We start from the raw sequence: 24,982 nt of genomic DNA, 5'->3' as shown, positions 1-24,982 counted from the left end.
TGATAACTGTTTATAAGCATGATGATTTTTTCAGCTGATTATTTAATCACACCACTTTGGCATCATAATAAGTTTTTCCAAGTTCCTGATGCCATGGCAGTGCTATTTTACCACACGGTAATACAATACATACGGTTGAACACTAGATTTTGAAGCCAATTCATGATTACTAAGGATAGTCTAAATTACATATCAGCAGGGACAAGACAGCTAATTAATGAAATTTCAAACTCCCAGAGCTGGGACCCTGGGTTTGCTAAATACCATAAATAGATTGTTTTCAAAGGAGTATTACCTATGCTCAATACTACAACTAAAAATGAGTTAAAAAATTGGGAAAAATATCCCAGTGGTGTGACTTCATTTTTGCACAGGACATAAAACAATGCATCTCTTCTCAAGGCAGTTAATGAAGCGTAGTACATTCAAATAGGATTCAAAGTAGCAGAGAGGCAATTTAGCATCTCTGTCAGGGTTCCCCGGCTGGAGCTGGCTGTGAGGGAAATGACTGAAATTCTCCTTTATCTGTAAAACTTCTAAATTACTTTTATATGTGTTTATGACTTTCAGTCACCACACCAGCAATATCTACATTGCATTTGTGGAATTCTGGTCTCAGTTATGGGTGTAAAATTAACCCTTTTAAAAGAATTGTCACTGTCTGAAATGAAGGGAAAATGCCTGGCCAAAACCACTTCTGTTTTATGGCCCTCTTCCATGTGTGCTCTTCAAATGGCTCTAATCAGCCTCTCCCTCCACTCAGAAGACTGCTGAAAACATGAAAATTAATTTTGAATTACACAGGCCTTGAGCTGGTCTTTTAATTTTTCAGTGCTTTCCAAAACTCCCGTTTTAAGTATATGGTTGCAGCTCGCTGCCCAGCATCGACACGTGGGCATTGGTTGTACATCCTTCACTTCATTTTCCACACCCAGATGATCCCTAGTGTTTCTTACAGAGATTTTATGACCAAACTAACCCCCCCAATGAAATTAATTCTGTCCCCTTCATCATGACTCAATTTGTTAGATAGGCTTTCCTGAGACTGGCAGGTGCTTGCTCCAGGCTGCATTTAAGTCTGTAGGATGCATTGTTCACAAGTCATGTTTTACAACCAAATTAACGTTTGTCAACAGCGACAAGAAAAAATGGGACACAGCTAATAAAATAAGAGAAGAAAAATGAACCTTGTCTCTATTTCACTGTCAGGAATAAAAAGAGAATGATGCTAGTTTGACAACACAGTTCTATTTCCTTGTCTTTCCAGTGTTTTTTACTTTAAGTAACTTGGATGCACACTGATCAAGACACTTTCCCTTGCAAATTGCAATAACCTTTGGTTTGCATCTCTAGTTAAAAACACTAGGATGTTCCTGGGGTCCTCTTTTATGGCCCTGTCACCTTACTTAAGAGCTTCTCTGCTGAACTCCAAACTGTCAAAGCACACCAACATCTCTGCAGGCAACGCAGCCCCGGTTCTTAGCCTGCAGTCCCAGCCCCGGCAGATGAGCCAGCCTTCACTTACCAGTTCTCTGGCACCATACGGCTCGCAGAAAGTGACGGCGCTGCCGTGCATTATCACACCGCACTGCTCGCCAACCTCGCAGTTACTGCATTCAGACCTGCGGGAAGAACACACCACGTTCAAAACGGAAATCAGAAACCGTACGTTTGAGACTGCATCAGGCTTGCAAAATGGAAAATAAGAACTCTATAGCTTGACACTCAGATAAGTTGGACTGTTTTGTTATCATGGTGCTGAGCATAAAGGTTGAGCAACTGTACGTATGATGTACTAGAGCTGCCTCTGGAGAATGGCCCTTGCGAATCAGCACTTGCTCTCTGCAAACTGTCCTCGCTGCAAGGAGTGTCCCTGCTCATAGACTGCAAAACCATCGCGCCATGGGAAACCAAGTTGAACTCTTACATATATAATCTCCCCTGAAGTTATTCTTCTTCCAAAATCCTTCTGCACATTCGATACACCGTATGCAAACCCACTGCTGCAGGGTTACCGTACAGAACAGCTCAGGAGAAGGGGGCAGGCTCAGCCCCACTCCAGCCCGCAGGGTTATCTACCCCAAAGTGCAGATTTGAGGCTGCAGACCCTACCCAAAACGGGGCACCGAGAGGCTCCTCCAGCCCAGCTGCTGTAACTCGCCTCTTGCTGCTGCTTTCTGTTCATATTTGCTATATCCCATATTCCTGGTAACAGAGAGTTGCCACTCTGTTCACCTTTAGGGGAAAAATTATGAAGAAAATCCCAGAGAGGCTGGTAAGTGCTGCTGAGCCAAGTAATTGCACCGCTCCTGATATTCCTTAACTGAAAATGAAGGACTCTGCAGGCAGTCTGACTGCGGAGGAGAGGGAAGGGCCTTCTCCCTCACCTTCGAGGATCAGGGTATCGGCTCGTGGCACGACCAGCAGATTTTCAAAAAATCTCGGAGATGTTCCCAGCCCCTGCCAAACTGCCTCCGATGGGGCTGACCAACATTGCCTTCAGCATCCAAAGCTCAGCTTTGATATCAAACCTACAGGCAAACATTTCCTCCTGGAGCAACTCCAAGCCTTCTTTTTTCTTGCTAATGTCTGTCTGTACTTTGATAACTGGTATTAGTAGAGTTTTAAGTGCAATGGACTTATGTAAAGGGCGTTTGGGCATTTTTTTCTTTGGCTTCTTTCACACAGAGTGCCTCAGACTTGGCCACCCTTTCTGACATAAAATGCCACCACAATACCCAATCCCGTGTACACAGCCCAGATGTAGTTGAGTAGTGTGCAAAGGTTTGCTTTTCTTCTGTCTGTTCATTCTCCAGCTAATTTCTGGACGGCAGGTCTTACAGGAAATTGGATGGAAAGGAAGAAATCCCAAGGAGATTTCCAAGGACTTGCTGCCCACAGACATGAGAGGGTTTTCATTGATCTTAGTTGATTCCAATACAAACTTCCTTGGGGTTTTTTCACCTCTTTTCCAAATTTAAATTGCTTGTTTGCTTTTTCATTAATAAGTGTTGTGTTAAACCTCTGCAAGTCTTTCTGTAAAGACTCGGAGCAGGATTTTTCTGTTCCTGAATAACTGAAAACCATCATCCTGCCATGGTCCTGGATGGGGCAAATGAAATCTCCAGCTGCATTGCTAGGAAGGGGCTGGTAGCTCTGTCAGGTACCCCATGGGGCTGGGGCAGCTTTTCCCTGCAGGCATCATGCGTCCAAAAGACCTGAGTAGGGGAGGGTGAGCTGCTGTGAATCCAGGTAGTGATAAGAAATAATCTTTAAATGAATTTTTAAAGTATGTGTTTAACTAAGTGGAGCTACCTCCTGCTCTGCTCCCGCAGCAGACTGGGGCTCCCCACCACTCCCTGGCTCCTGGGAGACCTTCCCAGGGCAGCAAATGTGGGGCACTTTTGGCAGAATGGGTTAACTCTGTGCCGCGTACAATACCCTGCACAATACCCTGCAGGTCTGTGAGTGCTAAGCTGTGCTGAGTGATAGACGTTAGGTTTTCAGATGCATAGATGTGGTGAATAATTGATTGCATTGGTTATTTTACGTCTCTCCAGTTGGTCCTGGGTGAATTCAGCACAGGACTGGCTTTCTTATGCCCAAGTCCATTACAGAAGTCAAAGATGAATGCCTCTTTCCCATTTTCCAAATCTCTCCCTTATTCTGAGATTTTATTAAAGGTCAGTTTCAGCTCCACTTCCCAAAACAAAGTCAGATGTAAAAAATCCTTGAGATTTTTTCTTGTATGAGCGTGTCAATAAAGTCATTCAGAACTTCACACTGAAAGTATTTAGTATTTTGCATTTAAGTAGAAAATTAAATCCTCTAATAAAGTAACGTAGTTCCTATCGACTTCAAGGAGTTAATATACAAGCCACAGTTGGCCTATAATTTTATTTCTCATTAAAAGGCAAGAAGAGAGCATGTGAGCATACCAAAGTGTACGTTAAGAGAAAGTATAGAAACAGAGTTCACGGAGGATGTGTTTTGTCACTATCTAAATTTCACTTGATCTCTAAACTCTGATAGCTGAAGAACACAAGAACAGGAACTAGAAGAATACCTGGATTCTGGCTGTTTATGAGCATTATCTTCATGATCTGACTCTACATTTTGGGGTTTTATAGTGGAGCATCTGCCTGAACTCCTGATATGTGCAGGGAGAGGCAGATATGGCAGGAAAACTTTGCCTATCAACACTATGTAAGGAACACTTAGTCCCCCGTAAAAGGTCAGGCTACATAATCCGAGGGATATTTTAATTTTGCAATTCTCATATTTCAACGAATACAAAGAGATTCAGCTGTTTGTCTGTTCTGTTTCTGTAATGTCGTCTGGAAATCCAGAAACACTGTCCTTCTAATACGGCTCTTTTGTCATCACTCATCTTTTCCAGGATGACTCCTCTCATAAGAAATTGGATGGCTGTTGGTAATCCTGATTCAAACCTTAGTACTCTCTTTGAAACGTATTACTTCTGACAATAAATTGCTCAGTAGCTTGACAGAAATGTATGAAGAGTAAGATAATTGTTCTGCTGTTCCTTAGACCATCGTCATCGTATTACGTGTTTAGAAATGATCCAATTTGCTCCTCTCCTGGTGCAGACAGGAAGGTTAATTTCTTTTCCATTTATACAAACGGGAGACAGTATTAATTGCCCTGGCTGGGTGCAGCTTTTCACATTCTCTTTCTCACCTGCCTGGTCTAAAATCTTAGCACGTTAAAATCACTTCAGCTTTCTCTTCACAGCTGGTACTCACTGCCACTGTTGACGTGTATCATATTCATCTAGATATCTCCTCTGCAGACCTGCCATCGCTCTCATCTCTGGCTTAGGGAGTCCCACCTCTCTCTGCTATTGTTCTTCACTTTGCTGAAGGGGAAACATCTGCTGTTTCCTCCTCCCTATTTGTCATCTTGTTTCCCTCTACAATACCTGAGTTTGTGGACATTATATTGACTGATGTCTTTTGTGATGTCTGGACTATAAAGAAGATAAACATCTCAAGCTGCCAAGAGATTTTAAAACATAAATCTTTCTGAAGTTTAATCCCGCAGTTTTAGTGCAATTTGGAAACCACTTTAGGACTTCTCTCTCCTGTCACAAAGCTTTCCTCCACCTCTTTGCCACTGGAAATATCACTGTACCTCTTCATCTCTCATATGCCATGAAGAAGTGATGGAACCCGTTTCTTATTGATTGATTTTACACGCTCAGCTTTTCTTCATGTCATCTTTGAAGAGCACGTCTTCTCTAAGTGATTGCTGTTTGGAATGCTGATAGGCTTTGAGATGAAACATTGCATCAAGTTGGGAAGGAGAGTTTAGTCAGCAACAGGCTTCTGCACAGTGTCTTTCTTTTTTAAATGTACTGAATCCCTTGTTGTCTACAGCCCTGCTGTTAAAAGTAAGTGTTTTATACAGAAACATACATTAATGCTAGCATCCCTTCTTTACTAATTTATGCATCTTCTTTTTCCCCTCTTTTTGTCTAAACATTAAATCATTTATCATAGGATTAAACAGAATATTTTTTCTAGATTTGTTCTTGGGTGGCCTGTTTTAGTTGTTAAATAGCACCTTTTTTACATTCCCCTTTTATGGGGACATTTTATGAGGTCACATGGAGGCAAGATGATCACAGAAACAGGTGCTCAGTGACCCAGACAGTCTTCCAGATACCACCCATATTGGACCTCTTCTCATCCAGCCACTCCCTGGCCCTTCCCTGGCAAGTAGGACACGGTGCAGATTTCCCATCCCTACAGAGGAAATCGATTACTTCCATGGTTCCTGAGCTTGCTGGACTAACACATTCCTATTGGTTCTCAGCAAGTCTCATGGGCCACCAGTCACTTGTACATTAACTTCCACAGCTAATACATGTCAGATGTAAAATGTATTGGACTTTTATAAATGTGTGAAGCATAGTTATTTCACAAGCCAAAGAGATCTTTGTAAAGTTGGTGGCAAACGAGACCCAAGAAATGAGGAAATCTTTGCTTAAGCAAGCGGGCTTGTGCCTACGGGTTGGGGACTTTGGAAATAATCATATTCTGACATAATTGCACGCTGGAAGAAAAGAATATAAAAATTAGTTGGACATGCCACACAAGAAACTGCTCACGGCGGCTGAGTCCCAAGAAAACAAGAGATGAGACATGCTCCCACTCCTGCATTTCCAGCACAGAAATCCTCCCTGCTTCCTTCTCCTTATGTGTCCCCTCCTGCTGCCTCCTCCTCTCCTCATCCTTTCACACTTTCCCTGTTCTCTCTTAGTCACCAATCTGTGATTTAGGTCAGAAACCCCTTCCCCAGTACTGTGATTTTTCTGTTTACAAAGAGCCACATCCCAGCCTTCCCTTTCTCCTCCCCTTGTAGCTCCAGAAACACTCCTAGCTGCTCCTTCCCTGCTCCTGAGCCTCTGAAGAAACAGATGGTTGCTGGGTTGGATGTGTCATTTAATGCATTTGAAAGAGCAGAAATCCATAAAAAAACAGGCAGCCACTCTCGAAATCATACAGTGCCCTTGTGCAAAATAGTTATTTGATGTGAGGCCTCTCCCAGCGATGGAGTGACACGCCGGCTCTGCTGGGACTCATAAAATTAGACACACACAGAAGCTATAAAATGCTTTGCTTGTGCACTTGGACCGCACGTCTCTGCCAGAGCTGCACATGCCAGAAAGGGGATCAGGAGGAGCGGGACAATATTAATCACATCCAAGCCAGCGTTATGTAGGATTTGGGAAGAAAAGACCATAGGAAAACATAAATACTTCTCTTTTCATCTTCCCACAAATAATGGTTTCAGAAATTATTAGAGTGGCTTAGCCTAACCAGCCCCTGGTGAGGAGGTGCCGCTGGAGTACCGGCACACACAAGGCAGCTGCCTCCGCACGCTCCCAGCGCAGCAGCCCGCGGTCTGAGCGGGGCTGGAAATACCGCGCTCGCAGCTACCGCAATTGTTTGTGATAAAGATGGGATTTTAGCAGCTGCCAGGGGAAAAAAAAAATGCAATTTTAGGGTGGATGGCGTAGACTGTTAATAATCCCTGATTTAACTCCCACTAGACAATCAAACAAGAATGAGCTTTCTGCCACTAAGCGGGTCTTCACTGGAGGCAGAGCTGCTGTAGAAATCCTTTATGCAGAGAAGCTCGTGACACCTCATGACTGTTTTCTTTTGCTTGTGCTCCGCTTCTATTCAGCATTGCTGAAGATGTTTGCTTTCTGGTGTTATTACAGGAAAATCTGTCTCAGGATTGTGGCTAGTTTTGGGACCCTCTCTCCCAGCACACACCTCCCTGCACTGACCCACCAACCACGGTGTGTCAAGGTTACTCCAGGGGAACCAACCCCAAATCTTGGGGACAAAAGGAGCAGGAGACTGGGGGCTCTTTTAGTCTGAAATTTCTCTGTTGAGACTGCTATAAAGCAAGGATGAATTTAAAGATAAGAGAGCAATGGATAAATAAATTACAGAAGCTCCCAACAGACAGGCCCTCTGTGAGTTATGAGACGTCTGCAGGGAAATAATGCCTCCTCTCATTTCTTTCCACTCAAGTCCATTTAACACTCTGCTGCTAAAGCTATCTACCTTGGCAGCTATTCTGTAACCCATTAAGAGTCCTTGATCTATTCATTCCCATAAAAAAAGATATTTTTTTTTTTATATTATAGTATTCCAGGTCCTTAATGCATCTGTCCAGAAAAACATATAAAGAGATGATACAAAAGGAACAAAAAGAGGAAAAATAGTAGGCACATACTAAAAAGTATTTCAATAAGTACGTGCAAAAGAAAAATATCCATAAAATTCCTAAAGCACAATCTTTTTACATGAGATGGTGGAACTGTGAAAGACCTGCACAGATGGAAAACTGTGACAAGCCTTAATGAAAAGGAAAATGAAGTCAGATTTCACAGAACATATGTATTCCGAACTAACAAATGCAGGTAACTGCTAAAATCCCCGTCAAGAACGTATCTGAAGACAAACTAATCCAGTAAAATATTTCTGTGTTTTGTATGAATTAAATCAATACAAATAATTATATTTATGAAATAGGATTGGAAGGAATAGAAAACTCAGTAATAATCTCATATAAAAAAAGGGGACTCCAACCTTCAAAACTTCATGTTAAGACCTATAGATGGGTTTATCTGGGTACAGTACGACCAGTAGAAATATTTACTCTACAGAATAGAATCGGTTTTGTACTATAAGAGACCTATAACTTCCTCTTTTGTGCTGTGCATACATATATCATATGAAATGGGACTCTACCACTGTGATCATTGTGGTGGTAAAATTATTAATATTTAAGATTGAGAGGTCCGGCTAAGAATCACCTTTGCTAAAAGAACATTCCTTTTGACTAGAAGCCACCAGTCTGCGATTGTTTCCAACTCACCACTCCTGAGCTAAGACAACACTGGGTGCACCACTCCCATGGGCTCCGCCAACAGCCATCTCTCCATCTTGTCATGTTATTTGCTGTTGGAGTCCTTAGAACTGTGCCAGCGACTCAAGGAGTCCACCTCTGCTGGTGATGGATATCTGGCTTTATTTACATTGAAATGATTGCTTTTCCTCACCTCTTTCCTTGTTTTCCGAAACACTGTATGGGTTGGGTCTCTGCCGTCACTTGGCAGAGAGTGGAGGAGCAGAGGGGGAGATGCTGTCCCAGTGCTCTCTCACTGTGATCGGAGTTAATAAAGCTTCTGCCTGACCTGTCCTAAATTGTCCTTGCCTTATTATGCACATGGAGTCCCGAGATTCTCCAACAGCATCTATTGGTTAAAGAATGATAACAACCTGTGCTTGCTGTTTGAGGTGTAGACTGTGGTAATATGAAAAACCCTACCCAGGAATCCCATTGAATGGAAAAGACCTAGGAATTGGGAGTTGCTGTATAGAGCTGGGAAGGGAAGGGTCTTCCTTCTTATACAGTACAAAAGTTTTGAAAAAAAATTGCCTTTCACAAAAAAAGAAAAAAATCAACCTTAAACATTTTCAGCAGCTGAAAATTAGATGGAGGTATTTAATTCCAGTTAAATTTTTCTTTTGGATGATTTGGAAACATTTGATTTCGATTTAAAATGAGTTTTTACTATAGTTAGCTTCACCAGAAATATGTACTACATGAACAAGAACATGAAATAAAAAAAAAAATGGAAAAAACAGTTTATTTATTGATATGCATTACCTTTTCCATGAAATGACGATGATTTCAAGAAACCAGAATCTTCATATAAAAATACTCACTGAGCTCAGCTCTACTCCTTTCTATTTTTAGATTAATTCGAAATTTGAAGTCAATGAGAATTTGTCACTCACTTCATGCCTTAGAATTTCTCAGTGACTCATTAATCAATTAATTAATAACCTAATGTATTTAGGTCCCAATGGAGCAAAGACACACATAAGCTTATACCAATGTGAGCTGGGGTATCTGGGAATTAATATAATACAAATATTTCACTATAATAACCACAATGTTTTAATTTGCTCAAATGTGTATGAAGGGAAGCAGAAGCCTGAAACTCACCACATGGTAGGATTCAATTCTTGCTGATGGTAAGAGTCAAAGTCATCTCGTAGGATAATGCTGTCACTGTGCATTTCAGCTGCAAAGAAAAGAAAGCACTATATGAAAAAAAATCCAGTGTAATCATCCAGTGCTTTTTAAGTGCTGCCTCACCTAGAGCTAAAGTAACGCATTGTAAAATGAGGAAACCAGCTTTTTAAATTATGCTACTTACAAAAGCAGGGTTTCCTCAGCTACAGGTTTCTTGGCTTCCTCTGGATCATAGTACCACATAAAATTAAGTCTCCCAGTCCATCACCAAAGTGCGATGGCTATGAAAAGATGCAGTCTTCAAATACATACTAAGTGTTTTAAGACCTTTTGTTCCAAATTTTTGGTTGCTCTGAATGTGCAGAAAAACTCCTTTCGAATCCAGATTTTGGAAACACTGGCACAGGGAGGGATGAGGTGTCCCAGTGAGTGCACTAGTCAGGGGGTTCATTCTGATAACCGATAGGCAAAAATCCATGCACTCATTGGAATTGCTCTGCTCCTATCAGTGGAGCTGGCAGTAAAGGTCAGCTCATGGAAGGGATATAAACTGTGAGTTATGTTATGCAAATGTTTCTAACCTTGCAAGTCTGCAAGCTCTGGACTCCATCTTTCCCCCTAGATTTCCTGTATCCCTTAAGAAAGATGACCAAAAAAAAATCCCAAAACTTTGGCAGCTCTATTTTTATTAAACAGACCTTTCTCTACAAATACTTCCATTAAATGAATGAAGTGACTGCCACCTGCTATTCAAACAGAGCAAGGATGCCAAAATCTGCCCCAGATTAATCAATTTGCAGAGCAGGGTTAATGGGTGCAGGGCGGGAGCTCCGGGTCGTGCTCTGTGCTCTGTTTGGAGAGCAGGAGAAGCAGCGCCCTGCTCCCCGGGTGCACTGGGACAAAACCTCCCTCCCAGTGGCCCGGCACTGGTGTGGGGGGGCTGTCCCACGCCGGGGGTTGTGGGTTCTCACGCAAACAGATGCTCTATCACAGGGCTAGGAAGAAAAGCTCTGCAGCATGATATACTCGCGCTGCAAGGGCTCAAAGGCAATAAACAAACAGCAATAAAAATCACAATGAAAAAACAACTAATCAGAATTAGACATAATTCAATTCGTTTTATGAGTCTCATTTTTATTTGAATTCCCCAGAGCTAGTTTCATATGACCTTATACATTGTTTATTATAATAAAGTTAGTGATTCTGAGTTTTAGTAATAAGAATGACAAATCACCTACCTAGGTGAGGATGGAGGGGAGCTTCTGTTGGGGCTGTGGAGAACAAAGACACGCAATGCATGAGTATCTTCTATGATCAGGGCTTAATTGCAGCATTAAAAATCGATTCAGCATAAAACAAATCATACAGTACATGTTCTCTTAAGTCAGCTATCCTGACAGTTTAATTATGAAAAATGTGATACACGCTGAAACTTATAAAAATCTAATAGGAAAGGAAAAAATAAATATTCTCTAATTAAAATAAGCATCAATAATGAATGAAAGACAGAAATGGTTGTACAGCAAGGTAAGAAGGATCACTTCTAGTCTAGGATTATGAGATATTATTAGAAATAATTTGGATAAAGATTGACTAAGAGAGTGGAAATTAGGCTGAACAAAAGAAACAGTCTAGGGGAGGTGAAGACGTCACGCTTGGACCCTTTATACTGCACTGGATGACATTTTACTAGGTGTATTGTTGGGAGAAAAAATTCCAACAAAAAATATTTCTAAAGCAACAAGTAAGGCATTGACTCAGCAAATCACTGCATCAAACACTTATTTTAAAGCACATTTTCACATGCCTTGCTGAATCAATTGCCCAGTACGCCTTTGTCTTCTGGGAAACAGTAGAAAATGGTGAAGACACACTGTGTGCTGGGGGGTGGTGTGTGAAGTGGCAAAATTCGATTGAATAGTCTTCTCCTAACACTTTGCAATAGGAGTCTTGGTGTAAAATTACACGAATTAAAATAGAATGTATCTATAAGGGCACAGCTACATCAAAAAAATATGGGGGAGTCTAGAAGGTGGCTACACAGTCTGTTAGAGAGTCCATGGAAGTTGCTACATTCATAGACTTGCCCAATTTTAAATCCAAAGTCAGTTACGCCTCTTTTCACGGGGGCAAAGAGGGTGCATGTAAACAAGCTCCCAGGGAGGAGGTACCTTCTTTGTTTCTCAGTACCTTGTCCACGCAGCTATATTTCTAGCGGTATTTTGTACTTTGGCAAATAGAACACCAAAAAAAGAGAATTTCTGAAGCCAGGATTCTTTTGATGATTCTGTGCTTCTTGTTGGCGCTGACCTAAATTGTGTCAGTACTCCTGATTTCTTCAGCGTATTTGCAAAAAATTACTGAAGTACTGCAATTTCTGTCACAACATCTGACGAATTAAAAATAGATTAAAAATAAACATAAAAATGAATGCAGCAATCTGTGTAGGGCCCTCACACACAGTCATTTGAATAGAAAGTCCAACACGAATCTCAAGAATTTTGTTTTTCTCTTCCTGCTTTCCCCCTAAACACTGGGTTTGCATGGAGGCGTGACATTCTGTAATGAAATGGCAACATTTCACGGGGAAGTTGGTGATTAGGAAGATTGAGCAAGAAACAACTGAGGTATCTGCAGATCAGAAAAGGATGGCAAGCAGCCTGGATTTAGCTTAAACAGAAACCTTTGATTTAACTGACTTACAAGTTGGAAGACCGACAGGTTTTACTCCATCCAGTAACCCTGTGTGTGTATATACATATATATAAAAAATATATATATACACACAGGCAATGCTGAAAACAACCACAGAACCACTGAAAGCTTCACTTCAGCAAGAGCAAAGGCATTCTTAAGAGTCTGATGCTGAATAGAAATTGCAGACATGCAGAAATATGAAATCTTTTTTTTTTTTCCTCTATGCTGCTAACTTGCTCCATTTTTTATACAAGAAACTTATCCGTGGCATCTTGTCTTCCCCAACAGAAATGCCAATAAAGATTCAAGCAATGGCCAAGACCTCTCATCATGACGGTACAAAATCCGGAGCAAAACAACTCCAATTGCACCTTAAACTTGGCACTGTCTCCAGGGTAACACTGGGCTGCACTGGTGGATACTACACAGGGAAAGACTCCATTTGTCCCTTACAGTCACAGGCCTTGTTTTCCTCCATGGAGGCATGTATAAATTTCTCTAGAAAACTCATAAAACCTCTTTGCACTGGAGAAACGGATTAAACTGGATTAACTGAATTATTTCCCAGATTGAGCAACACAGGCTGTCCTGGATTTTGCCTGTAGGAAAATAAATACATTATGGCATAGGATTTTAAATACTCATGATGTTGTAAGAGGCTGCGCTTAAAATAAGACCTCTGTCTCTGATGCTCTGTATTACCCCTTTTCATTAGTTCCAGTTCATCGCTAAGCGATGACGCGTTGTGAACACAGGTGTGGCTGAGCCACTCTGCTAGTGCTCATCTGTGAGGAGGACGGGTGTGTCAGGCCACGTCATGGGCAGACTCATTAGTCGACCACGCAAATTTCATTAGTCTTTGAGAGCAACTCAATTGAAAGAGACCTTCCTCTCCAACGAGAGCCGTTCAGAACTCAAAATGAAAACAAAGGTTCTCATTCATCCCAGGTCACTTGGCATCGCTTTTTGGAAGAGGCTTTCTATGAAAGACAGTCCTGCTCAGGTGTCCTGGTTTGAGGACACCACGACACCAAGATACACACAATTACTAATGATACTTTCTGAAGTTATTGTGCAAAATTTCAGCATTCAGCCAAACGGCACAGGTATAGCACAAACTCGGCATCTTTACATTTGCAAACTCCTTTGATTTCAGCATTTTTTTAAATGTTACTAGCTGTTAGGGTGACTAAAGAATACAAAATTGGGATCTGAGAATTCTTCCTGAAACAGCTCTTCAGTTATACGCATAGTATATTGCAAAATAAAACTGCTTACCGATAGGGAGAAATGAAGGAAATTGTGCAGATACATACTAGTGCTACTGACCACTCACTTCAAAAAGTAAAGGTGGAGTTGAGTTAATCAAACATGAAACGTTGGAGAAAAGGTTGTTCTTACAAATAAAGACCTTATGTTGAGGAGGGGTTTTGTTTCCCAAATCTTTACAGGATCTGAGAAGCCCAAGCATTTTTGCCTCAGGTATTCCTTCATCTAATTTGTAATTCAAATTTCAGAGCTGAATATGACAGAAGACTGTGAAGGTACAGTTTAATGAGGTGATAAACCTAGACTTTAATCTCCCTATGAATAATTTCTGGATTACATTTTATATTTCATTGCAAAACAGCACTGTGTTAATCCTCAAGTCTTGTAGTTAAGGTCCCCAAAATAATAGAAATTTAGAACATCACACAAAATCAGTTGTAGTAGTTTTAAAATATTTTCAGATCTGCCTTTTTCATCAATTTCATAGAATCATAGAATAGTTTGGGTTGGAAGGGATGTTTAAAGGTCATCTGGTCCAACGCCCCTACAATAAGCAGGGACATCTTCATCTAGATCAGGTTGCTCAGAGCCCCGACTAACCTGACCTTGAACGTTTCCAGGGATGGGGCATCTACCACCTCTCTGGGCAACCTGTTCCAGTGTTTCACCACCCTCACTGTAAAAAAATTCTTCCTTAAATCTAGTCTGAATCTGCCCTCTTTTAGTTAAAAAACATTACCCTTTGTGCTATCGCAACAGGCCCCGCTAAGAAGTCTGTCCCCATTTTTCCTGTAGGCCCCCTTTAAGTACTGGTAGGTGGCTATAAGATCTCCCCAGAGCCTTCTCTTCTCCAGGCTGAACAACCCCAACTCTCTCAGCCTGTCTTCACAGGAGAGGCGCTCCAGCCCTTTGATCATCTTTGTGTCCCTCCTCTGGACCCGCTCCAACAGGTCCATGTCCTTCCTGTGCTGAGGACTCCAGAGCTGCATGCAGTACTCCAGGTGGGGTCTCACAAGAGAAGTGTAGAGGGGCAGAATCACCTCCCTCGACCTGCTGGCCACGTTTTTTTTGATGCAGCCCAGCATATGTTTGGCCTTCTGGGCTATGAGCGCACATTGCTGGCTCACGTACAGCTTTTCATCCACCAGTATCCCCAAGTCCTTCTAGGTAGGGCTGCTCTCAATCCCTCCATCCCCCAGCCTGAACTGATAAATGGGGTTGCCCTGACCCACGTGCAGGTATTTATTGAACTACTTATTTCAAAACAATATGGACTGTACAGTAGGCCATACAGTGTGGTTGAAGTGAAATGGAGTTTCCTTGCGTAACACGACAAAGATAAAAAATATTATATGGGGCAAAGCAGCTATAAAGTGCAAAAATGTAAAATGTTTAAAAATTAAAAAGAGGTATACAATATTTCAGACTGAGAGAGGGATAAAAAGGCCATCTTAGTTCATACTTTAAAACACGATCCACTTTTTTAGATGTTCCTTGGGCACTTGTTTGGATGGTTTTAAATTTAGAATCAGTATTTATGTGGCTCCAAAATGCATCTTAGCTTGAATGAGAATGTTGGACCTTTTTAAAAAAGTAAAGTAAATGAATTTATTATTTGATTTTTAACTAGCACCCTGAGTATATACAGCGCTTTATAAGAGACACATTGTACTAAGCAAAGAATGGAAATGGAGCTCAACAGAGTTCACAATTGAAGAGGCGTGAGCAAATACAATATGAGAAAACGTAAGGAAATGTAGGATTCTTGCCTTGTAAGACAAGGCGATCCCTTTGGTAAGGAAAAGCACAGAAGAAAGTACCCAATACAAAGTGATTCAAAGGGAGAAAGGCCACAGTCAAACTGGAAGCGTGAGAAACTTGAGGAAAGCAATGGGGAATTCAGAAGTCAATGGGGTTATTGTGGGGCTCTGTGTCAATGGGATGGGGGGAGAATGAAGGCATATTTTGGAGTAAAAGGTTAAAATTTTCTGTGGATGAAGCAAGGCTACTGAAAGGTTAAACTGATAGAAAAATATGCCCTGTTTTGGTTATATCGGAAGGGAGGGAAATAGGAGAGAAGTGGGAAGGGATTGTCATCTTCAGAGAGAGGAGTTGGCATGTGAGGAGAGAAGCAAGATTTGGTTATGGTCCTGATGTCAGTGGAAAAATAAGAACCAAAGTCTTATTTTAGTTTTTTCAGAATGTTGGACTTTTTTTTTTAAAGTATAAAGGAAAAGTGAATTACAGAAACACAAATGCTCAAATGATCCCAGACAAACACTGTGCTCAGAGTTCAGCAGCCAGCAGCCTTTAGCTGTTGCTCATCACTTCATCGCAAACAAGATGTGGAGAGAGGTATATTCTGCTTTGCAGATTATGAAAAAGTCTAATCTCCTTGTCATTAGCAGCCAGATGAAGATGAAAAAGAAAATTAATGCTTTTATTTAGACTCCGGCCAATACTTTCTCTCTACTGGTAAACAAAGTTGCTATTGAATGATAGAGGCTGAGCATCCCCCTAGAGAGAGCCAGTGTGTTGCCGGAGGGCTGCATTATTCTCCCTGACACATAAGCCAAGGAACAATATGTCAGCTCTGAGCTCCAGTCTTCTCTTCTGTAAAATACTGCTCTGGTCAAGCCTGAGAGCGGGCAATCTGCTGTGCATTTGTTTTTCAGAGTGTTCTTAAAGCCATATTTACAAGGTCCAAAATATGCCTAAAAGGTCTTCCACAAACATTCAGGCGGAAGCTATCAAATAAAAGAGAGTTTGGTCCAATTCTCAGGATTTACTTTCATAAGGAGACATCTGTCAGATGGTAGAGTGGTTTCTTAAGAAAGGAATCCCAATCCTGTAATTTGTGGCATTGAGTATGGGATTGTATAAAATTCTGGGAACTATGCTGCAAGGAAAGATTTTGCAGTAGGAGGGAACAACATCCTTCATCTTTTTCATCTCTTCGGTTTTACTGTTCTGAGATTCTCCTCTAGTCAGTCAGAACTAAATTACATGCTCACAGATCTCCCAGCGTGGCTCTTATTCCAAAGAATTGGACTACGGGTCCAAAGTTACCTAGTCTACCGGGGAAATGGTCTCCTTAGCCCTTTAGCGCCTTACTTGGTGGGGTAGAGGCAGGCGGGGTTGTGTGACACGAGTGCCGGCCGCATCCATCCCTGCACCGCGAGCTGCTCCTCCCAGCAGCATCGCTGTAGTCATACAGACCTAAAGCCTTTGGAGATCTACAGTGCAACGTAGCCAGGTCGGATGTTTTGCCAGCTCCGTTTTAATTATGCTCCTGTTTATTAATGTATGATTTTTGTTCTACTCAAGCCAGGAATAAATATGAATCAATCTCTGCAATAATAAGTCTACCTTATTTTCCATTTATTTTGTTAGTAGATCAACAAGTTAAAGAGATTGTTAATTAAAAATATTATTGGCAAGAATATTATCAGTCATTAACATTATTTGTCCTTAAAAGTGTTTCTAAGACATCTATCTTTTCTTGGCTTATACAGTTTTTGTTTTCTTGCCTATTTGTGCTGGATTAACTCTTTTGTCTGATAATTTTTATGTCTCTTTCAATATCAATAAAATTCTTATAAATTTTAAAAGCTTACACCACTTCTCAAAGATCTCTCTAGCTTCCTAAAATATTTATCATATGCTGAATACACACATTTTCAAGTGATTATTTTACTTTCCTTGGTGTCTTTCCCTATGGTATCATTCCTTATTCTATTTACATTAGACATGGGGCTGCTTGTTTGGCTTTGCCATCCCTTAACGCTGCCCTTTATCATCCTCTAACTCTCTTAAAAATAAGAACTACACTTTCCTTTCACTGCACAAATGCCATTAACTCTGTTAGGATTTACTAATGCACATCTGAGGGTGGACAGTCACAGTGAACATGATTTCTGAGATTCCTTGCTACTTTCACATCATCGTGTATATCCTTTGTACTAGTTATTATGAAGTCTGGTATCATCTCCAGTGAACACACTTACTGAGAAGACATCCTGTAATAAAACTATGCAGTTGCCCTGTGATTTTATTTTCTTTACTTAAGAGATCACGTCGTTCACTACAGCATTTCAGTATAGCAATGTTTAGAGCCAGAAACAGACCATAACATCTCATTTATGTCAATCTACATTGCTGTTTCGCATATATATCTTAATAATGTATTTGCTTCTAAATAAATTCACTAATTCGTTCTGAAAGAACCATTTGTTTATATTCCCAGTCTTGATGAAACTCTGATTGTCTTCATGGAATAAAAGAAGCAAAGATTGCTTCAAAGAAAGTATCTTTTACTTGAATAGAAAAATTAATCCTAATAGCATAAGAGCTATAATAGCACTCACTAGTTTGGGGGATTAATGCAATGTGCATTGTCTGCTTAAGAAATAAGAACAAAAGGGGAGACGAGGTGCTGGAATGGACGGGAGACGGAGTGGTTGGCTATCTGCGTCAGAACTGTGGCCGAGCTACGAAACTAAAGGGAGAGAGGCCTTGGTGAGAATAAAAATCTTGGAGAAGGACCAAGAGAACCCGCGAGAAGTTTGCACATTGGTATTGCAGGGAAATTTGGTGTCTGATGCCACGGCTGTCATGCACTGTGAACCGCTCATAGAACAGGACCTCTGGGTTATCCTTGACTAACTGAAATCTGATGTTTGCAGAGTTACCACAATGACACCAAATATTTCGGAGAAGACAAATCCAGAAAGTCTCTGAAGCGACTGTGTATAAAATGAGGAGAGAATTGCTGGGAAAATCATGGGAAATACAGAAGTCCTGAGGATGCGGGCAACTACGACAAGGTGGGGAAGATGGAGGCCCTTTCAGGGAAGCGGTGCAGGACATGGCTATCAGTGGCCAGGGAGGAGGAGGAGGCAAAGGGACTGTCACAGCTGAGCAGCTGGTGAAGGCCCAGGGACGGCCCATCTCAGCATCTGTTATTCTCTACACACAACCAATACACAAATCCCATTTTCTCCTTGTCCTGCAGAGTCTCTGTGAACCCTGGTTCACAGCACGCAGTACCAAAACGACTTACTGCTCTAACCAACATAAGTGTTACTAAAGCCAACAACACAAATTTGAGGTTAGGTTATGCTCCAAAATTGGAGAAATGTAAAGCAGAGAAGGGTGAAAGAATTACAGTTTCAGCTGTCAGCTCTCCTACTAAAATCTCCTGGTACAGCATGTCTGAAGAAAGGACTGTCAAAGCCTGCATGGATGGATTTCTACTCACTAGTCTCTGCTTGTCATGGTATTTTCTTCTATCAGGGAGAAATCTTGTTGCTTTGCCCATATTCTCCTTGACCGTGCTGCCAGTTCTGACACTGATAGTCACATATTTCCTTTCAGCTTGCTTGCATTTAGCTTTCGTCGTGCTGGTCACTGCCAGCCCTCTGTCTCTCTGTGACTCTGCCAACAATATGTCTTTTACTTCCTTCTCCTTTCCTTACCTCTCCTGGCCACCACAGTCTGCCTTGGCCACGGTGCGCTCACTACGCTGCCGCGCTTTGGAGAGTTTCATCTGCTTATGAGGCTTTTCACCATTTTATGCTGATGGCTCTGCATGTTGATTTTCCCCCTCTTGACTTGTGTCCATCCAGCGAGTAGCCTGTGTGAGATATCCTCACCGTCCTCCTTAGCACGTCCCAAATCACGACCTTGCCAACACTTCTGTTCCCAAATCCCCTTATACTAGCTACCGAAATACCACTCGTCTACATCCACATTACAGGGGTACAATTTATCTCCTGTTCTGAATACCAAACGCATTTTGGTAATTTCTCCAGATGTTTTTTCCTTCCCCACAGTAAAAATACCGAATCACACCTGGCCCAATCACCTTCCATCCAGATCATTATAACATTCCCTGATTGCTAGCACCTGTGTTACATTTTTCTAATTCGTTCAAAATATAACTAACTTCCTAGCTTGTTAGCTAACATCTTCAGTCACCTCTCTGAGTCCCCCTTCCTACTTCCCATTGAAATGTTAAAATACTGAAAACTCAGATACTGAAATTGAAAATGTAAATACTTTTCCCTCGTTTTCACGGAGGTAGTGTTCATATCTTACATGAAGAACTCAATATATGCTCCTGACATAATGTTCAACGGCTTCTGATTGCAAAAACTACTGCATAGATATTCCCAAACTCACAGGAAAAAAGAATTATAGCTCTAATGCCCCTAAAAGATGTATTTTGGGGGATTTTCTTGTTTGTTAATATGACAACACATTTCCAATTTTGAAATATTTATTTTAGACTCGTTGGTGCATGTTTCACTGTTTCTTTTCACATTGAAATATCACTGGAATTTTGTGGAGAAAACTGTATCAGAACAGAAATTCCTTTCTCTCCAGTACCAAAAATGATGGATACCTTCTCCACTTCCCACTGTTTTAACGAGGCAGGTTCAAAGCAGTGTACTGTTTGTAGACAACAGCTGACACCAGGACATTTATTTTAGGTTATTCATCAAAAGAATATATATGATAAGCTGTGCAAACAATTAGATTTTTAAAGTTTGTGTAAGTCAAACATTTTGTTTAGCTATAAAAGTGATCAAATGTTGTAGGTTACAGGCAAAAATTGGATGGCCTACTTTCACAAAATGGGAAGGCAGGTTCTTCACAAAGATATGAGAGAGCCGGATGGCAAAGCAAGCTTTTGCTGCAGGCATATTGCGGTTTTTGCTCATAGTTAATACAGTGAGAGTTAAAACTCAGCTTGTGGTTTTGACAAAAAACAAATGCTGGTTGTTACAGGCTGGTTTCAGGTAATTGTATAATGCAATAGGATTTACTTTAACTTTTGTATATTCCCCAACGTTCAGCAGAGAGGACAGAGGGGTTTCCCAGGTAACCAATGGGAAGTATGAAGCCAAAGTACCAGTTTTAAGAATATAAATAAGATCCTGATACTAAGTTTTCTATGAAATAGCTTTGATGATGAGTAACGCTGACACCCAAGTACAGTGGAAAACCACATTTACCAGATATTTTTAATATGATGGTGGCTCTTACCTCCCTGTTCACACAGCTGTTGTGCTAAGGCATCCTTGAATATAACTTGGCCCCTATGAGTAGCTGTAGCCCTGTGAACATAAAAAAGACAACAATTAATAATGTAGTATACTTATTTATATATGCATATCGATGTGCATGACTAATCAAATCAGAAGTCCCGTTTTACTTTCTTTCTGTGTTCTTCTTTCCGCACCCTTTTAAATTCGTAGAATAATTCGTAGAGATTGTTTCTGTGCATAGCAAAAGAAAAGTTCCTAAACTAAAATTGCTCGGCACTGGGACAGGGACTGAATGAAGGTCATGAGCAAAAGTACGCATATCACAAAGCTAAGCACATCACTCTGCCTGAGAAATCGTATGTGTCTCGGTGCAGAACAGAAGAAATGGTTGCAGAGCTGCTGCCCTGTGAAATTAATAGTCACACGAATCCAATAGGCAATAGCAATGGCAGTACTGTTATCTGCTACTGATAGAAATGTAGAGCTTAAATGGGTGTCCAGAAATCCTCTCTGGAAACAAAGTGAGAGACAAGTAAGGTCTCTGCCCCAAGCCTCTGCCAAACACCTCCAAAAAAAAGGAGACCGTACAACATTACTTGATACGCTGCGTTGGGTTTTGCTGCCAATTGAGTTGTTCTTTGTTTTTATTTCTCTCAGTGTCCAGACAAGCTAAAGTGGATTACTTTCCCCTTTTCTTTGTTTTTAAATCATCATTCTTTATCTTTTTTTCCCTCAAAGTAGGAAGCCCAGTACCTTCACACTGCCTGTCCTCTAATTGCTCACTTTCTGAACAGCGTACTCTTTTCTTTGTCTCCTCCAGTCTCAGTCTGTCTCCATCTTTGAGGAAGTGACATCCCTAGAGCTGCACATAGAGTCTCTATACTTGAGGTCTCACCAAGTTTGTCTAAAGATAAATTATTCCCCATTAATGACCCACAGTTAACAGACCAGTTAATGTACCATGGAGAAAGATTTGCTGTTTTGTTTTCTCATAATCAGCTAGAAATACAGTGCAATTTGATTTGTTTTTCTCTTACAGACCTGTCGTGTTAATAGTGCTAGTTATTCTTTATTTACAACTGCTCATTTCTTCCCTCTCTTCTAAGTGTAGTCCTTCGCAACTCCAGTTTTGTCTTAGAGATTTCAAAACCTTTCAGTATTTGCCAGTGTTGCCTTTAAAGTCCGATTTCTTGCAGCCAAAGTTCTTCCAGTATCTTTCTACACTCATGCACACTCTTCATACATGTGCTTTATCCTTTCTCACTAATGATAATAATTAACATTAATGGGCTCAAGATAGATCCATATCAACTCCTTGAAAGAGCCTCTCAGTTCAACAGTAAGACATTGAAAGCCACTTTATGAGTGTGGTTTTTCACCCGGCTGTGTGCCCGCTCTAATGGATCATGCCTCGCTTCCTGATGAAAATGTCAGGAAGGACCATAAAGGAATGGTCCAAAAGGACAGTCAAGCTGTATAATTTTTTTCTTGGCTACTAGGCCAGTTACACTGACAAGGAAGAACAACAAAAGTAACAAATCTAATATTAAAATTTTCATACATGGTGGATTCTCAAGGTAAAACCCATCTACAAACTGTCCGAGTACAAACAGGAGTAAACAAAAACTTCTCTGGGATTTAATTTGCTTCCTGCTCATTTAGAAAAGCTCTGTTTACAGCAATGTGTGTGTCCAGAAATGCAAAACTGTGGCTACCTGATGCTCCTAGGGCTTTTAGGTCACTCCCTTCCTCTGCTTATGGAAGGAGAGTTGTGTTGAGTTTTCCATCTGCTGGGACTTTCAGAGGCACACGTAAAGCAGGAGCCTTGCCTCACCTGCTAGCGGTAAGTATTTCAGCCACAGTTCCAGGATCTCACATTACCAGTGTGAGATTTTGGTTGTAGTTCCTACCATGATGGGAACTATTTTAGGATTTCCAACACCGCTGTAAAATACAGCAAAATATCATGCCATAGTCCTTCATTAGCATGTCTTCATTTTCTCTCATGACCAGTGACCATACCAAGTACAGAGTAAAATAAAAACAAATACATTGCCTCAGGGCATAAAGAAAGGCAGGAGAGCTGAGACTTTCTCTCATTTAAAAGTACGAACTAAAGTCCTGTCAAACCTCTGTGGTGATGAATATGCAAGAAATCATGATCACTACATACATTACTGCAAATATCCTCGCAGGCATATACAGGCACACGAGTCAGAATGGGACCAAACAATCTCCAAAATCAAACACGTGCCCAGGCTTCTTTAAGGGGACCAGATATGGTGACTAGCAGACGAACTGGCAGGGCATCCCACAGCCAGCTGTAGGTCCAACCCAGCTCAAAGAGACATGGTTTGCAAATATGTTTCATTGTGGGAATTCCATGTTTTGAGCAAAAAAAGCTAGCTGACCGTGCTCCTGGGCACATACAAGAAAATGCCAGACCTAAGGCCCAGAAGATACTTTGTACAACACTCCTACCCCTCCCGCAGGCTGGCAGGGTGAGAGGGAGGGCTCTTTGCAGACTTACATTAGCAGTGGACTGAGACCTTCAGAGATGCTGTTTATGCAATGGCCGAGGATACGGTTCAGGATGTACACAACCACGACAGCAACCACAACATTCCTTTAAGAGGCAGATGGGAGGAAACTCTCAAAACATGGACCGCATGCAGAGGGGAGCTCAAGTATGTGTCTGAATGCAAACGAATATCAAATAATACCGATAATACCAAACTGTGTACTGTTTACTGGATCTCTGCATGCATGTGAGAAAAAGGGGATTTGGGGAAAGAGCCAGCAGCCAGTTGAATGATCTGCGTCTTTCTGTGTCTATCATCCCTTGCTTGATAATGCAGACTAGGAGCCAATTATTGCTGCTCCGTAGCAGGAGAGATCTGCACCCTGGGGATGACAGAGCCCTGCAGTACGGGCACCGCTTCCTACAGCCCACACTCGCATTAGCACGACGTTTGCAATGGGCATATGCATGAGTTCTGCACCGGGCCGGCCAGCTTCCCAGAATCACTACGGGTATTGCTTCTGTCAGTTTTCCAGTATTATCTGCTTGTTTTTCTCTGCGTTTATGCTTTATTCATGGAGCAAATGACAATAACGCAGGGCAATTATGCATGAACTAAGCTACCTTTAGAAAGAAGTGCAAAACGTACCTTTTCTGTGTTGTTAGTGATGTTGCTACCTGACAGGTGAGATTAATAGAACAGGATCATGAATTTAGCTTTTTCTCTTTTAAAAATATGTTACATATCCAAAAGCGTATCCATCCCTATATGGACGCTCAAGTATAAAAACTACATAATATTTATAGTAATTCTAATAAAAATGATATTTGCAATGCCTGAAAAAGACTATACTAGAGAAAGAAAATTATTCAGCTGTTAATTACGGGGGTTTGTTTTCTTGACATGTATATTTATTAACTGATACCTGTGCTGTTTTTCAAAAGTTTCTGTACAGTCTTTAATGTAGTTAAATATTGCTTAGATGAAGAGTACTTACTATTAATTGGTGCTCCTCCACACCAGTCTATAGTCCCACTCTGTCATTGTATGCTATTTATTTCCAGCTAAAAGGCAAGTGACTAATCAGATCTAACCCATCAGTCAGCCAAAAGGCAAGATGCATACTCCATGCGTCCCCAGAGGTAATTCCTCACTAGGAATGAATCTTTCCAAAAGGGTGAGGAAATAAAAGAAAAATGGGAGGCAACGGGAACATCCCGACAAGGTAAGTGAGAGCTTTGAAAGAAAAACAACTTAGAGGTAATAAGGTTCCTCTTTATATTAACTTCACACTTCCATTAGCCTAGATGTATTTGTCTGCTTGGGGCTATGCAAGAGAGAGAGGAAAATGCGTTTTTAAAAGTAGCAAGAAGAGATAAACTGCTGACAGAGGAAGAAAGAGGTCTGAAAGCAAGAAAGCTGTACCAGGTGTCAAGGCTCACTGTCGATTCAAGGCAGTACTAACCCCACGCTTCAATTACAGCAATTCTGTAAAGAATTTTGCTTCCTAAACCACAACTATTCAAGTTGAAATTGGGTGCCAATAAAGACTTTCAGCCTGTCTGCCACCGAAAAGCAAAAAAGAAATATGACTTGCTGATTCTCAATTTGAACTATATATAATCCACGTCACCTGTGGCACTTGAAGTGCCACCCTGCTCAAGTGCCAACAAGCTTAAAAACACTTTATTTGAGTGCAGTATTGCCAGCTCCTCTGAACATAGCCTAAGTAATATCAATTTGTCCCCTGTGCGATGACACAGATCGTTCCAGGTGATTGGAGAGAAAGAAATCCAGCGACGCTTGCATACGAACCTGTAGATAGAGAAATGTGCCCCCATCCTCCTGTTGACA

General features: G+C 41.2%; 1 protein-coding gene across 4 annotated transcripts in view; it reads right to left on the bottom strand.

The window, feature by feature from the left end:
• RELN (reelin) overlaps positions 1–24,982 on the bottom strand; it is a 294,950-nt gene that overhangs the window by 155,972 nt on the left and 113,996 nt on the right. For all 4 annotated transcript variants that reach the window (XM_063323481.1, XM_063323482.1, XM_063323483.1 and 1 more), the window contains exons 4-7: positions 20,605–20,675; positions 10,827–10,859; positions 9,559–9,637; positions 1,526–1,622 (exon numbers count right to left, since the gene is read on the bottom strand). In XM_063323481.1, the coding sequence (XP_063179551.1) occupies positions 1,526–1,622; positions 9,559–9,637; positions 10,827–10,859; positions 20,605–20,675 (280 nt within the window). The remainder of the gene's footprint in view (positions 1–1,525; positions 1,623–9,558; positions 9,638–10,826; positions 10,860–20,604; positions 20,676–24,982) is intronic.

Source organism: Chroicocephalus ridibundus, chromosome 1, assembly GCF_963924245.1.
Source record: "Chroicocephalus ridibundus chromosome 1, bChrRid1.1, whole genome shotgun sequence".
In the NCBI taxonomy this organism is placed as follows: Eukaryota; Metazoa; Chordata; class Aves; order Charadriiformes; family Laridae; genus Chroicocephalus; species Chroicocephalus ridibundus.
The sequence above is the reverse complement of the archived record's forward strand: the minus strand, read 5'-3'. Positions and strand labels throughout refer to the sequence as shown.